We start from the raw sequence: 16,572 nt of genomic DNA on the forward strand, positions 1-16,572 counted from the left end.
CTTATTAAACAGTATATTTTATCCTAGAGAAGTCTGCCTAACTCTTTCTTAAAATTTGGTTACTCATTCAATTTTTCTGAAGTGGGCAACAAAAACATTTTTAAGGTGTCATTTATCTTAAATTGCTGTCAGCTGTATGAGTTACATGAGCTTTGGTAAATCGTCAGCAAAAAGATAAGGGCCAGTAACAAATGGAAATGTTTGTTGTCATTAGCTTATGGTATGACCACAGACATAAGTGACATGGCATGGGAACCCTTGGGGTGTGTTCAAGGTGGATGTAAGGAATACACTGATTTATAAAAGAGAATCCTTCAGATACATGTAGTACTACTAACATTTCTAGATAAGTTATCTCTTGAACATTAGTTTGTGCTAACATTGAAAAATTCTTAATATTGACAATTGCTGCTCAGTTAGTGACCCCTGCCATGTCCTCTATCCTGTTTTGTGTGCTTTACACACATACATCATGACACAGGTTTGATTTTACATATTAGGAATTAGAGACCCAGACAAATGAAAAGACTTGTCTCAGACTTTTTGTAGGCAGAGCTGTGACAGAATCGAGCATCTTCCTGGTTCCAGAGTTGTATTACTGATGATTTAAATGGGTTTTTCTAAAATTACGTATTGATGTACTAAATGTTGCATGTTTTTACTATGATTTATATTTCTATGCTTAAAAAAGTCAAAGTATTAAAATAATTGAAATTAAAATAGTTTGATAAAAATTTTTACTAAGTAGATTGTTTTACATTGAAGAAAGGAAAATATGATAATTTTATGTTTAATTTTAAAGGTGGTGCCTCATTAGACCTTAAAACCTGTCCTCCAAAACCATCAAAATGGATCCTGGACATGACTTGGCTGAATTTGGTGGAACTTAGCAAACTTAGACAATTTTCAGATATCCTTGATCAGGTAACTGTGCTTTAAATCAACTTAAGCTAATGTTATGTTGAGCAGCTTTCTGATTTCTACAATATTTGTGGAGGAGAGAGAGTTCTTAATATTGTCACTCTTTTTTTTTAACTTTTTTAATGAACATTTCTTTTTCTTTTTAAAATTTATTTATTTAACTTTAGGTGCATACTATATCTGGCATTTCTCCCCATGTTATCCCTCCCCACCCTCCCCTCCCTCCCCACCCCCTGCTGTCTCTCCCCTACCCCCACCAACTGCCCCCAGTGTGTGATGCTCCTCTCCCTGAGTCCACATGTTCTCATTGTTCAACACCTACCTATGAGTGAGAACATGCGGTGTTTGGCTTTCTGTTCTTGTGTCAGTTTGCTGAGAATGATGGTTTCCAGATTCATCCAAGTCCCTACAAAGGACACAAACTCATCGTTTTTTATGGCTGCGTAGTATTCCATGTGTATATGTGCCACATTTTCCCTGTCCAGTCTATCATTGTCACTCTTAAAATGGCATTACATGTGCTTGACCTTCTTCAAAGCTAACCTACACTCTGATAATGCATACTCCACTCTTTGTAGAATGGTATTGCAGGAAGAAATATGCCCAGGAACTTTAGTGCCATCCTGGGCCAGATGTTAGTATCACCAATCGAAGGTCCACAAGTAGAAAAACTGATAGATCCAGTTAGATTAAATAATTAGATAGACTTAAAAAGGCTTTTCCTTCTTTCTAGAGGTTAAATGAAAATACATATGAACAGCCTGCCTCTGATTGCTCAATTTCCGTTCTTGCCTTTTGTTTCTCTCCCTCTTCTTCTTCTTCCTCTCCTGCCCTTCTCATTTCTGATTTAGGCACCTGGGTATGAGTCTCATGCAAACACTTGGCCTTTTATCTTTAGAAGCTTTCATCCTTCTAGAATCAACCAGCTCTGATGAGTTGTGCATGTGCTGGAATCATGGAAGTTGGGTGTAGAAAATTGAATTGGGACAAACCAAGAAACAGGTTCTTGAAAATCAGGTGACCATAGAGAAATGAGATTGGCAGCAGGGTGGCTTTATTCATTTACAAGTTGAAGCTTTTTTTTTTTTTTTTGACCAGGAAGTGTCTTAAAGTTAGTTCTTGACTTCCCCAGTTTAATTTGACCAGTTACTTATGTTCTGCTATACTTTTATGTTTTGGCTTATAACTCGTGATGTTTATTATTACTAGCATGTACTTGGGGCTACAAACCATTCTTCTGGGTTATTCCCCAAGAGGGTTATCCCCAGTGGCCTTGCCCAGACCATTGATATTGAAGTTGCTACCTTCTGGAGATGATATCTTATGCATGAAATCCCTCAATATTAAGTAGTCCTTCATGATTGAAAGAAGTTACCATTTTTTGTTCTTACATAGTACTTGCTAAATATGAACCTGGAATGATTTGCCTTTGATTATATCCCAAGAAACACATTTGAGCCCTTAATGAAAGGAAATATATCAGAGAACATAAGATGATATTTATCTGCAGACATTATTTGTTTGGTGTTTCTCATCTGCTTACCATGTAATTCCTGCCTATCTTTGGCGTTTTAAGCTCCAGAGGATGATGTACTGTGCCCTTTTACTCTTTCACAGTTGCCTGAGGGAGCAGGTGTCTGGTCATTCATCTGTTGATATTAACTGGCATATTTCCAATTACTCTAGATTAATAGAGTATTGATCAAAAAGCTGTTCATTCAATAATAAACATGTATTAAATGCCTTTTTTTGTGTCAGGAGTGGTCCTGGGAAATGAGGAAACATAAGTGAATGAGATTTGGTTCCTGACATGAGACGATTTTGTGGAGCAAATCAGACTTCGTTGACATAATGAAAATGAGTTTCCATTGATTTTGTTGTATTCTTTACAAATTTGTTACCACAAAGGCGTAGAATAAATTAAACATCCCAGGACTCTCCCTATGTTGAAAGCTAGCTGTAGGCTGATGTTAATATGGACTGACTTTGGAGCAAATCACATTTGATTTTAGACTATCAAATTTTTTGGTACTATACTATAAAATAAAATAAATAGCCAAGGAATATAATTTACACATATCTGGAGTGGTCAGAGATTTGATGAAAAATATCTATGACCTATTATTGAAAGATTGTTGGGTAGCATGATACATTTTTTTGTCCCGTGTTTTTTTCAGATATCAAGAAATGAGAAAATGTGGAAAATCTGGTTTGATAAGGAAAACCCAGAAGAGGAACCTTTTCCAAACGCCTATGGCAAATCTCTTGACTGCTTCGGACACCTTCTCCTTATTAGATCCTGGTGTCCTGACAGAACCATTGCCCAGGTAAAAAGTCTATATTAAAGAGAAAATTGAGAGAATATTTTTAAAGAGAATTTATTTTAAATTAAAAAAAATTTAAATGTGAATTTCAATGAGAATTTTCTTGTAGGCTTCTGCGTGATTTTCTAGCAATTTGTGTGAAAAATGGAAAAGTAAACAAGAAGTAAATGTACAGAGATATACATTTGGGCTAAGTGATTTAGTAACTTTTTCTGACCTAACTGCTATTATAAAAGTAAATGAGAAAACCATGATTCTTAGGTTGGCATATAGGTATAATATGAAGGTAATGCATTATTCTTTTATATCATTTTATATTCAATTGAAAGTTATATGGCTGCTTCATTTTGCTAGTAGTATAACAATGTTTCTTAAAGCAGGAAGAACGTAAAGGCATTAGGGTGAAGAGTAGACTGGGGGAGTGACAGTGTGCCCAAACCGTAGTCATTTCCTCAGAAAATGTCACAGCTCTAGATGTCAGTAGTTTGTCTTACAATTGAATTTTGCATATGGCTTAAATGTGAATCCTGCCTCCAGATGATTCACCTATTTAAAGATCTTTAGTTTGCTGGCTTAGTATCATGGGACTTTGCCCACTCAAAGGACTTGTGTCTTGCCTTTATGATGAAAAGTTTCACTCTAGTATTCAGCCCAGGTTGACTCCTTAAGGGCTTTTCCAAATAAGCTGTGGAGTAGCAATAGCCTTGGGTTTATAATAGAATATAAGACATTTTCTCCTTCGTTCTCCAGAGGGAGCGTTAAAAACTTATGGAGTTACTACCTCCAAGTCCACCTAGGTACTGTGGAATCATGAAAACAACCAGATTCAATGATTTATTGAGAAGAGAAAAATGAGTTTCATAATTCGGGGCACTGAGATCACTCTTCCTTTCAATTTTTCTTCTCAGTTTCATTACTTTTATCCTGCCCAACTGAATTGTCAAATAGTTGCCTTATTTAAGGACAGTGTGGAAAGAAATGTTTGAGTAGTCTCTTTCTGATCTTTTTCCACAGAAAACTAAATTTGGTTCAATGCTGAAATTTAAGTAACTCTCTTTTTTTAACTTTGTCTTCGTCCCAGCTTCTCTGATCCCTGGGTTTATCACAGCCATGGCCTCCTACCTGTTCTCCTATGTTTCTTCTTTTACGCTCTAGTCTACCCTTCACACGTTACAAGAAATGCAAGATGGCGCCGTTCATTGGCTTTTCAAGTCCTATGGTATCAGTATCTTCCCATGGCCCTTATGATGCCCACATCCTAAACAAGGTTTAGAGGGCCTGTTGGATAAATGTTCTCTCCTCTCAAGTTCTTATTCTCCTTTTAGAATCCTTTTGTGATTTTCAATCTGACAAATTTTTGGGAAGCATATTAGAAGGTCTGCAATGTAGACACATTCAATCCCATTCCCCAAAGGCAGCATCAGGCTATATGCATTTCTTATTCTCTGCATTTTGACTCAGTGTGACTATCCACATCTCGGGATGCCTGACTGCAAAAATGCTGCACTGTCAGAGTGTGTCTCCTGAGAGGTACACATTTGTGTCTTAAAAATCTTTAACAGGCAGGGCGTGGTGGCTCACACCTGTAATCCCAGCACTTTGGGAGGTCGAGGTGGCTAATCATGAGGCCAGTAGTTTAAGACCAGCGTGGCCAACATGGTGAAACCCTGTCTCTACTAAAAATACAAAAATTAGCCCGGTGTGGTGGCGGGCATCTGTAATACCAGCTACTCAGGAGGCTGAGGCAGGAGAATCGCTTGAACCCAGAAAGTGGAGGTTGCAGTGAGCTGAGATCGTGCCCCTGCACTCCAGCCTGGGCGACAGGGGGAGACTCTGTCTCAAAAAAAAAAAAAAAAAAAGATACCCTCAACAAAAGGAGGTTGGCACAGGCTGAATCTGCTGCACTGGGACCAGATATTGGGACTAACAAGTTCTGCAGAGTTGCGTGAAGAGCAATGTGGGAAAATGCAGCTTTCCATTTCCACTCATGCCAGGGGGGTGTTGGCTTTCTTTAAAGGTTGATAGGCTGTACAGAAGTCTGGCTTGCCACACCTGAATTGACTCTTACATGAGTTATTCTGGGTGTCCTTCTGTCCGCAGCCAGTGACTTGCTCTTTTCTGCTTCACGGTCTCTGCGTATGTTCCTTCTGCAGAGAATGCACATTCTCTGACCCACTTAGCTGTCCTCTTTGCCTCAATAAATCCCGCTCATCATCCAAGCAACAGCTTAAATGCTTCTTTCACAAGGAAACCTTCTCTGATATATGCCTGCAACATTAATCGGTTTCATGCTTTCATATCACCCTGCAAGTCGTAAATCCTTCAAACTAGTTATTTTGCTATTACTTGCTCAAGGTATGTCTCATCTTGGCATGGAGGAGGGAGGGCAAGCTTCATAAGGACTGGGCCATTTGTTTACCGCTCTATTCCTAAAATCTGTTGCACTGCCTGAGCCAGAGGAGGGGGTCATGGACCGAGGTTTATATCTGTTGTAGGATGTGAATTATCTAACATGGTTTGTTAGTCAGTTTTTGCATTGCTATAAATAAATGCCTGAGACTGGGTAATTTATAAAGAAAAGAGTTATAAGGCTGGGCGTGGTGGCTTATGCCTCTAATCTCAGCAGTTTGGGAGGCCAAGGCAGGTGAATCACAATGTCAGGAGTTTGAGACCAGCCTGGCCAATATGATGAAACCCTGTCTCTACTAAAAATACAAAAAATTAGCTGGGCATGGTGCCAGGAGCCTGTAATCCCAGCTACTTGGGAGGCTGAGGCAGGAGAATCACTTGAACCCAGGAGGCGAAGGTTACAATGAGCTGAGATTGTGCCACTACATTCCAGCCTGAGTGACAGAGCAAGACTCCATCTCAAAATAAATGAATAATAAATAAATAAATAAATATAAATAAATAAATAAAAGAAGTTTAATTGGCTCATAGTTCCACAGGTTTTACAAGAAGCATGGGACTGGCATCTGCTCAGCTTCTCGTGAGGCTTCAGGAAACTTTCAATCATGGTAGAGGTGAAGGAGGAGCTGGCATGTCCCATGGCGGGAGCAGGAGCAGAGAGGTTGGGGAGATGCTGCACACTTACAAACAACCAGATCTTTCAAGAGCTCACCCACTCTCATGGGTACAGCACCAAACCATTCATGAAGGACTCACCTCCGTGACCCAAACACCTCCTGCCAGACCCCACCTCCATCACTGGGGATTACATTTCAATGTGAGATTTGCAGGGGGCAAACATTCAAACTATATTATTCCATGGCCCCTCAAATCTCATGTCCTTCTCACATTGCAAAATATAATCATCTCTTCCTAACCATCCCCCAAAGTCTTAACTTGTTACAGCATCAAGTACAAAGTCCCAAGTCTCTCCAAGACTCATCTCCTCCCACCTATGAGCCTGTAAAATCAAAACAAATTATTTACTCCTAAGATACACTGGTAGTTAGGCATTGGGTAAACATTACCATTTCAAAAGGGAGAAACTGGCCAAAAGAAAGGGATTGTAGGCCCTATACAAGTCTGAAACCCAGCAGGCAGTCCTTACATCTTGAATCTCTGAAATAATTTCCTTTGACTCATGGCCTGCCTCCAGGGCACGCTGGTGCAAGGGATGGGCTCCCAAGACTTTGGGAAGATGGGGAGAGAGAGTAATGCCTGGAATTATTGTCCTGCTGGCCCAGTGAGATAATGCAGGGTGTTGGGTTGAAGTTGAAGTAAAGAAGATGAAGAAATGTACTCTTTCTAAAGCATGCGTGTGTGGTTTCAGATCCATGCCTCCTGCAATGAGGCCTCCCCTGGGATTGCTGAGCATCCTTGCATATCACATGTTTGCACCCAAGACTCATTATAACCTTTAGGCTTGGAGCCAGTTTGAGCCATGACTGTGACCTTACTTAAGAATGTCCCTTCTCCAGGAACTGGAATTATGACCAAAGGTCCTTTCCCCAGATATAAGTGAAGCAGCCTTCCCTTTTGTTACCATTCCAGAGGTTGGCAAACTAGGGCCCGCCAACAACATTTGGCCCACTGTCTGTTTATGTTCAGCTAGTGACTTAAGAATTATATTTTCAAATGCCTGAAAAAAATCGCCAGAACACTAATATTTTGTGGCATGTAAAAATTATATAACATTCACATTTTGGTGTCTCTAACATTTTATTGGAACATAGCATGCTTTTTATTTGTGTGTCTGTGACTGCTTTTGTGTAACAATGGCAGAGTTGAATAGTTGCAACAGAGATAATTTGACCACCAAAGCCTAAAATATTTACCATCTGGCCCATTAGTATTCTAGCATGTTAGGTCACGGCCTGGATGGTAATATCCGTACCAGGCCAATGCTGAGTTATATGGTGGAATTGGCCATGTTGAGCCCCTCACTACTCTGGGGTGGAAAGTACATGAATCTTGATGAGTTGCGCTATAGAGATGCCGCAGTGATGGAGGTACATGTGGCTGAGAAACAGCTGCAACTGTGGAACACCTCAGTGTCCAGCCTTTGAAGTCCTTCCTGATCACAAGGCTCCCTGCTTCAGTGGCTGTGGCTAAATATGTACATGGAGTAGGCATTTGGGGAAGTCAAAGAACGTGTCAGGCAAACTTATTAAACACCTGCCAGAGGCTCCAGAAAAATATGTAGGTATTTATATACAAGTTAGAGACTGAGATATTGGATCTGCCCAACCTAGAGAATGTATTGAGAAGTATGGAAATAAATATGCCTATGCCTCAAATCCAATTGGACTGAAATCTACCTCCTCAGAGCTTCTCCCAGCCAGTGAACTAGTACAACTTTGGTTTTTTTAACTGTCTGATTTTGTACTGGGAAAGCAACAGTCTTCCCACCTATGGAATGGAAATATAAACAAACAAATATGAAAAAATAGTCTCCGTCTTGTTTCCCTGACAGGGTTACTGTGGACAGCATTGAGTAAAGAGGAAGGAAGGGTGAGCCTCTCTGTGAGTGGGGGGCTCAGATACTGTTTGGTCATTTCATTGCAGGTGGCCAAGCCCTGCCAGGGAGGGCCTGACCACCTCTTCTTGGACCTTTGGGAAACCAGGCAGAGGCCTTTCCCCAAAGCCATCTAGAAATAGTTTCTAAGGCAGGAAATCCTGTGTTACAAAATTGGCATGCCTTTTAATCTGCCATTGGTATGGGGGAACTGGCAGTATGAGGAGGGATTATGATTTTAAAAGAAGGAGAGGAGAGCCACGGTAAAAAGGCCCACCTCCTTCTGAATTAGCTGCTGTGAGTTAGGGAATGGAAACGCTCACCTTTTTGTGTTTTCCATTCTCATGAGGAAGATGGACATTTCATGACTACTGATTTTCAGAGACCCTTTACCTGGCTATATGAATGATGAAGTTCGTTTGAGAAGTCTCCACACACCAGGTGGAATCAGAAAGTAGGAGATCAAGCCAGTCACTAAATAGTCTAGACTCATTTGGCATCCATTTCCCCTCTCTTACAAGGTAAGAGAGGACATAGTAAGCCAGGAGATTCCTCCGTGGTGGCCACTTCTCTCTCACTGTAACCTACAAAGAGGGCAAACATGAGTGGGAAACATCACACCAATTAATTTGTAAGTTCAGATTCTTGGGGTACATTTTGAGGATGAATAGGGGATAGCAAGATATCGACGATGAGGGATGAGCCCACATTACTGACTGAAAATCAAACTCTGATGTTTTAAAGTCAAAGATAATGACTGAACCAGCCCCAGCTCCCCTTTGGTCCAGGTCTCCCTGAAACCTGTCTGATTCAAGGGAAGCTCCACCGGAAGCTGTTCTGTTTCTACGGGAATTGGAGTGGGGAGCTCGCCTGCTTAGTCCTTGGGTTAGTTACAGGTCATGTTGCACCCCTGCCTAGGTTATGTGAAAATGATTATTGTGGGAAATGCTGCTGGGGAGAGAGGCTTGGGTTTTACCCATCGGAGGTGAAAGAAGAGCATCAGAATAGGAGGAAAAATGTTTTTGAGGCAATTTAATTATTTAGAAGGCAAAGAATATAGACTAAGGGTCATATTCATAATACCATCATGTATCATGGTATTACAAAAAATAAATTATAACCTTTATAAAATTTATAAAAAAAATTTTTAAAATTTATTTATTAGTTGAAAAATAAATTACAACTCTTTTACCTTATTTGAAAAAGGACTTGTTGTTACCAGAATTTTTTTCTATGGTTGTAATAAAGTTGACAAAAATCTGTGATATTTCAAGTATGAATTTCATTCAAAAACAAAATTAACAGTAAAGGGGTGAGCCAAATATGAGAAGGGTCGACAGCAATGATGAGGAGAGAGGTTATGGGTTAAATCTTTAAAAACTAATTCATTCATTCAACAGATATCCAATACATTTCATACAAGTAGTCATTCAATAATTATCTATTTGATCGGTACCCATTACATTCCAGGGATAGGGTTGCTTACTTGATTATTTAAATGTATATATATTTGCCTTAAAGCATCCTAAACAATAGTTTCCAAGTGTTTTCATTTTCTAATATATTGAAATGGGTTTCAGACCAGTATATTGAAATGGGTTTCGGACTAGGAGTCACACAACTTTGTTTTTTTCTTTCACTGTCTGATTTTGTACTGGGAAAGCAACACAGTGTTCCCACCTATAGAATGAGGATAAAAACAAACAAATATGAAAAAACAGTCTATCCTGTTTCCCTGACAGGGTTACTGTGGACATTGTTGGGATAATTGCAAAAATGAATTTTGGAAACCACACTACATTATCCACACGAAAGAGTTGGAATGACTTTTGCTGACTTGTACGCTGTTTTTGGCAGGCCCGCAGGTACATCGTGGACTCCATGGGAGAAAAATATGCTGAAAGTGTTATTCTAGACTTGGAGAAGACGTGGGAGGAATCTGATCCTCGGACGCCGCTCATCTGTCTCCTGTCTATGGGCTCAGACCCAACAGATTCCATCATTGCCTTGGGGAAGAGATTAAAAATAGAAACCCGTTATGTGTCCATGGGCCAGGGCCAGGAGGTCCATGCTCGAAAGCTCTTGCAGCAGACCATGGCTAACGTAAGATAGTGTCTACTTTTGTGCCATGCTGTTCATGTTACAGGTTATGGAATAGCAATGCAGAAAAAAATACAAATCGTTAGGAGTTTAAATTTACATGCATGCTGTTTATGTCCATTTTTTTTAAATAGCATGTTTTTTTAAAAAATAATTTTAAGCTAGCATTAAAACTTTTGAGGCAATGTGCCAAATAAATCAACTACCCCAAAATAGCTAAGTGGATGCTCTGCTCAGTAAGATGAAAACAAAATATTGAATGCAGATAATGGCAATCCCAAAGAAATGGGATTCTGTGGGTGAAGACAGAACATCAGAGTTCTCACCTAAGAAGCGTAGAGCACCTGGGCACGATGCCACACAACTGTAATTGTAGCACTTTGGGAGGCGAAGGCAGAAGGATTGCTTGAGCCCAGGAGTTCAAGACCAGTCTGGGCAACATAGAGAGACTCCATCTCTGCGAAGAAAAAAATTAACTGGATGTGGTGGCCTGTGCCTGAGGTTCCATCTACTTTGGAGGCTGAGGTGGGAGGATCACTGGATCTGGGAAGGTAGAGGCTGCAGTCACTGCACTCCAGCCTGGGTGACAGAACAAGACCCTTTCTCAAAAACCAAAACAAAGCAAAACACACAAAAAAGAAACTTAGGTTCACTTCTATGCTGGATAAAAGAGAGAAACTGAAGTCTTTTTGTTGTTGCTGTGTTTTATATTGGTTTTCCTTTCTGTTTTGAATTGTGGATGGTGCTAATTGAATTTTTCAAAGGGTAAAGATTAAGATAATTTATTCAGCAGTACTGCAGATTTCTGAAGAAATTATAAGGGAAATGTGAAATCTCTAAATTACCAGTTTTACGTGTATCTCTGCTAAGACTTCAGATCTAGTGTTTTTTTTTTTTTTTTTTGAAAGACAAATAACTCATGCTTCTCTAGTCAGTGATCTAAAATTGGTTGTAGAAAAACACCTCAAGATGATGATCTGGATCTTGTAGATGATTTTAGCAAAAATATTTTATAGATTAGATATTGAGGAAATTATCATTACATGAGCCCTAATTTTGCCTGAGTTGCATTACACAAAGATCTTCTTCTACTTATGACATAATTCATGCAAAAGATATGGCTTATGATTTTCTAAGGCTCTTGCTCTTAGTGTGGTCAGATTCCCAAGGAAAGTTCTTCCACATTCTAAAGGGTGTATGCTCTGTTGCCAGGATCTGAGAACTAGTGGGAGGCAGGTGGTAGCAGGTCTCAAAATTCAGCAGGTAATCGTTCTTTCACCTGGTTTCAGTGTGGTACCTATTCTCTCAATGCACTGATGAAATCCTTCAGTCTAGACCCTGTCTGTTTTACCTTCTGTAGAAAATCAACTTCTAATTTTTCATTAAGGCAGGCAGGAGCATGTTGGGGCCTCGGCTTTCAGTCTTCCTCTTTTAGCAAATGTTTTAGCCTACTTCCAGTGATACTTTGTATCCTCCGTTCTTGAGAATTTGGGGAGTTATGTGCTATAAATCAGGTTGCGTCTCAGCTTTCCCCAAATGCTAGCTTAGGATTCAACTTTCTTGACCCTCTTTTAAATCTTAGTGATAATGTCTTCATTCCGTCATTGTCCTTAAGAGTTCATGCCTTTAAAATTTTTCTTCATTGTAGTTTCAGTGGAATTTGGGGATGAATCTGTGTTAAATGGATGTTTTCAATCAACCATCTTTACTCGGAAGTCCTTTTATATTTAACTTTGATTATACTGATGATTGTAACCATAAAGTATTCCTACAATTGCATACTAATGTATACTGCATGGACTAAATGCGTGGACTTAAAAAGAATAGCTTATCTCAGTTGAACATTTTTGTTTTCTTAGTTTTGATCTAGATGAATTTGAAGTGGTTAGGGCGTTCTATTAAATTTTAATTACTTAATTTCTAAAGAATGTGGTAATTTCGAATTTGGGTGAAACACAAAAATTTCTGTTTACTGCTGTTGACTTAGGGAGGATGGGCACTTCTGCAGAATTGCCACCTGGGACTTGATTTCATGGATGAGCTGATGGACATCATCATAGAAACTGAGACTGTGCATGACGCGTTCCGCCTCTGGATGACCACAGAGGTTCACACACAGTTTCCCATTACACTCCTTCAGATGTCCATTAGATTTGCCAACGATCCTCCACAGGGCCTCCGGGCAGGACTGAAAAGAACGTATGGTGGTGAGTCCAGAAATACTTCTGAGTCTGTAGGAGTTTTCTGTACTTATTTTCTTAAAAAATATTATAAAAGGATTAGCTAGGATACAGTTATAGCAAAGAGTACTACTGTTTAATCTGATGAGGAGGTGATGGTCCTCTTTTGTGAATATGCCCTGGCAGTGTGAACACATCAGAGCTCATGATTCCCACCTTCTAGTTGCCTCTTTTCCCAGTACTGCTCTAGTTAAGCCCATGATGTTCTCCAGCTAGAGATAATTAACATCAAAAATGAGCAATTTTGTCATTTATGATTTTTATGCTCCGTACCTAAAGTAGTGCAGTAGTCTCTTCTGAGAGGAGAGTCTGAATTAAAGTGATGGCCTGCCTTCCTTTCATTAGGGCCATATGTCAGAAGTTAGTTAAGTTAAAAATCCGGTTTCGGCCAGCACACTCATGGCCAGATGCCTCCATCATGACTGAGGCTGAGGTTCCACTCGCTCTTGGCTGTTGCTTCCTCTGCTTCATAGCTTTCTGTATGGGACTTGTGGTCATGAGATGAACATTCAACTTTCAGTCAGAAATCCTGATTCTGGTCCTTGCTGTTGCTAAAATACTTTGTTCTCTTGGGTGAGAGTCACTAAAATAACGGGAGTTTCAATTTTCTCACGTATAAAATAGGGACAACAGAATCTCTCTAGGAGAATTGAAATAAATTGTAACTAAAATCATATATTTGATAACCATAATAAATACAATTATTATATTTCAATCTGGAAAACCTGCAAAGAGATTTTTGGGGAGTTGCTAACAAGGCTCAAATTCCTGCCAATCTATAAGGTAATGTCGGGATAAAATAGAGGCGGAGGGATAATGGCAGTAAGAAAATCAATAAATAAATTTAATTGTGTAGACAATTTAGTATATGCATATGTAACAATCATTATTATTTGGCGCATGTACTCAGGTGCAGTAGGCTTCTGTATATACTATTTTAATTAATATAAAATTAGTTAAAAGTATATGCCCCAAGTGTATGCCCAAAACAATAATAATAATAAGTAATAATAATAGAGTGGCAGTTATAGCAATAGTGGGAGAGTTGAACTGTCATTACCCTTCCATGTTGATTTTATCCCCAAGTGATCTTGCTAGATTGGTGGGAACTTGACTCACGTTAGCAAGCACCATCCCTCCTCAAAGTCTCTTTGAAGACTTTTTAGGGAGAAACGGCCTCTGGACACCCAAAAGTTAAATTATTATTGTCACATGAGTGTCATAAAAATAATTCAAAGTAAGTGAATTTTAATATCAGGGATTTACAAACATGATTAATTACTTATAAAAGTAATAGAAAATGAAGATGTTTGAGAGATGATACATTTTTCACCCGACTGACCACAACAGGTGTGAGCCAAGACCTGCTCGATGTGAGCTCTGGGGCCCAGTGGAAGCCCATGTTGTATGCAGTGGCTTTCCTGCACTCCACCGTCCAGGAGAGGCGCAAGTTCGGTGCTCTAGGGTGGAATATCCCCTATGAATTTAACCAAGCGGACTTTAATGCCACTGTGCAGTTCATCCAAAACCACCTGGATGACATGGATGTCAAAAAGGTACTACTGCGCCTGCTGCCTCGTGCCCCCGGTGGCTGTGGGCTTGGACCGTCAGGGTGACATGGCTTCCTAGCTTCGTGGTAAATCATATAAGAGTGAGAATTTGCTCTGCTTGCAAAGTCATCTTTAAGTCGTAGCAACTTGGGTCGCGCTTGCCTCTTGATTTCAGGAAAAAATGCACAAGTTTTGATTATTATTTTCTCTCTTTTTTTTTTTTTTGAGACAGGGTCTTACTCTGTCACCCAGGCTGGAGTGCAGTGGCACAATCTCAGCTCACTGCAGCCTCCACCTCCCAGGTTCCAGCAATTCTCCTGCGTCAGCCTCCTGAGTAGCTGGGACTACAGGCGCATGCCACCATGTCTGGCTATGTTTTATATTTTTAGTAGAGATGGGTTTTCGCCATATTGGCCAGAATGGTCTCAATCTCCTGACCTTGTGATCCGCCTCCTTGGCCTCCCAAAGTGCTGGGATTACAGGCATGAGCCACTGCGCCCGGCCCTCTTATTTGATTTCTCAAAGGCAGGTTGACCTTCCAAAGAGAGCCTCAAAGGGCCCATCGTCAGGGGTATGGGTGGGGAGACTCGTTCTTCAAAATCTTAGAAAATGAAAATGGGAGTCTAGATTAGTTTGAAGTGTGTGCTTTCTAAAGAACTGCCTCAATACTCTCAAAAAGCAAACACTTTTCTATTTACATTGAGGTACAAAAACATGAATGCATTGAGGAAGTCTATTTCAAATCATGGACATGAGTAATTACGCTTCTTTGCCTATTTACTTTTCTTTCTGCACTTTCTCTTCGCGATACTGATGAAGAATGACTGACTCAATGAATGTTAAAAGTGAATATGTGGGTGTTGGCAGGGAAATAATAATGTAGTAGTAGTCAGATCCACATAATTTTTCTATAAATTTTCCCAGGGTGTCTCCTGGACCACCATCCGCTACATGATAGGAGAGATTCAATATGGAGGTAGAGTCACTGATGACCATGATAAGAGGTTGTTGAACACATTTGCTAAGATTTGGTTCAGTGAAAATATGTTTGGACCAGATTTCAGTTTTTACCAAGGATACAATATTCCAAAATGCAGCACAGTGGATAACTATCTTCAATATATCCAGGTTTGTCAACTTCAGAATTTTATGCATAGAGCAAATATCTGTACCCATTTGACTTTTTGGTGTTAAGCACACTGTCTATATTGCTTTTACAATAAATTTTAATGGTGATATATACTAATGCTTTTGCTGTGAAGGCTTTCTTCGTATTTTTATACTTAACAGATGATTAAAGTGTTTACATTTGTCCTGAGTGTGTGTTTTGTGTGAATCGTGTTTCCATCCCCCTTCTTTTTTTAATGCCCCACGGAGGAATTTTCTTTGAGGAGATGGCAGACTAGGCAGATTTAGAACTAGGAGACCTACACAAATCCCTGGAGTTCTCTGTCTGTGAGACTTCAGCTGCCACAGCAGTAGGACAAAGGCAGCTTCTACACCCAGTTTGTTCTGTTTTCCAATGCACTTGCCTAATCCCGTGACATCTGTTCCTTAACCCTGGCCTAATGGACAGCCAATGGGCACATCCAGGAACCTGCTTTGTGTAAGAGCTTCCTGTAAGATAGGGTTTTTCAGCCTTGGCACTATTGACATTCAAGGCTGGATCATTCTCTGTTGAGGGAGGCGGGGGGCGCTGGCCTGCGCATCACAGGCTATTTAGCAGCACCTCTGGCCTCTATCCACAGGATGCCAGTAGCACTCCTTTACCCAGTTGCGGGAACCAAAAATGTCTCCTAAAATTGCCAAATGTCCTCTGGTGGCACAAAATTGTTGCTGGTTGAGAAGCACTGATGTAAGAAGGCATAGGAAGATTTCTCTTTTTTTTTCCTAGATGTAAATTTTTTTTTAATTGAACTTTAGGTTCTGGGGTACATGTGCAGATCATGCAGGATTGTTGCATAAGTACTCACACGGCAATGTGGTTGGCTGCCTCCATCCCCCTGTCACCTACATCTGGCATTTCTCCCCATGTTATCCCTCCCCAACCTGCCCACCCACCCCCACTGTCACTCCCTTGGCCCCCCCCAACAGACCCCAGTGTGTGATGCTCCCCTCCCTGTGTCCATGTGTTCTCATTGTTCATCACCTGCCTATGAGTGGGAACACCTAGGTAGATTTCCACAGGCAGTTTGAAATAGGTAGGGGAAAAATTCTGATTTTCAAGGTGACTGTGTTTTTTTTCTCTATACCTTAAATTCATTAGATCATTATTTAGCAGTCTCTTTGGTGTCTGTCTAAGATTTATCTCAGAGTAAACAAACTAAAACATAACAGCCCCAGAAGGCTAAATTTATCAGTATATTTACATGTTTTTTGATATATAAATGTAATGAGTTTCTCATATATTACCACCTCTGCACTTTTATTCATTCAAATCAGCAAATATATTTGTCTTACTGTAATCCATGTAT

The 16,572-nt window shown here is 40.0% G+C and overlaps 1 protein-coding gene across 4 annotated transcripts in view; it reads left to right on the top strand.

Moving 5' to 3' along the window:
* Window positions 1-16,572, top strand: part of DNAH5 (dynein axonemal heavy chain 5) — a 362,294-nt gene that overhangs the window by 321,344 nt on the left and 24,378 nt on the right. For 3 of the 4 annotated variants that reach the window (XM_032279092.1, XM_032279094.1, XM_032279093.1), the window contains 6 exons: window positions 803-924; window positions 3,099-3,248; window positions 10,066-10,311; window positions 12,296-12,515; window positions 13,899-14,104; window positions 15,023-15,226. In XM_032279092.1, the coding sequence (XP_032134983.1) occupies window positions 803-924; window positions 3,099-3,248; window positions 10,066-10,311; window positions 12,296-12,515; window positions 13,899-14,104; window positions 15,023-15,226 (1,148 nt within the window). The remainder of the gene's footprint in view (window positions 1-802; window positions 925-3,098; window positions 3,249-10,065; window positions 10,312-12,295; window positions 12,516-13,898; window positions 14,105-15,022; window positions 15,227-16,572) is intronic. The other variant, XM_032279095.1, reaches the window with a different exon arrangement.

The sequence above is a fragment of the Sapajus apella genome, unplaced genomic scaffold (assembly GCF_009761245.1).
Source record: "Sapajus apella isolate SASKATOON/1434 unplaced genomic scaffold, GSC_monkey_1.0 scaffold11, whole genome shotgun sequence".
Lineage (NCBI taxonomy): Eukaryota > Metazoa > Chordata > Mammalia > Primates > Cebidae > Sapajus > Sapajus apella.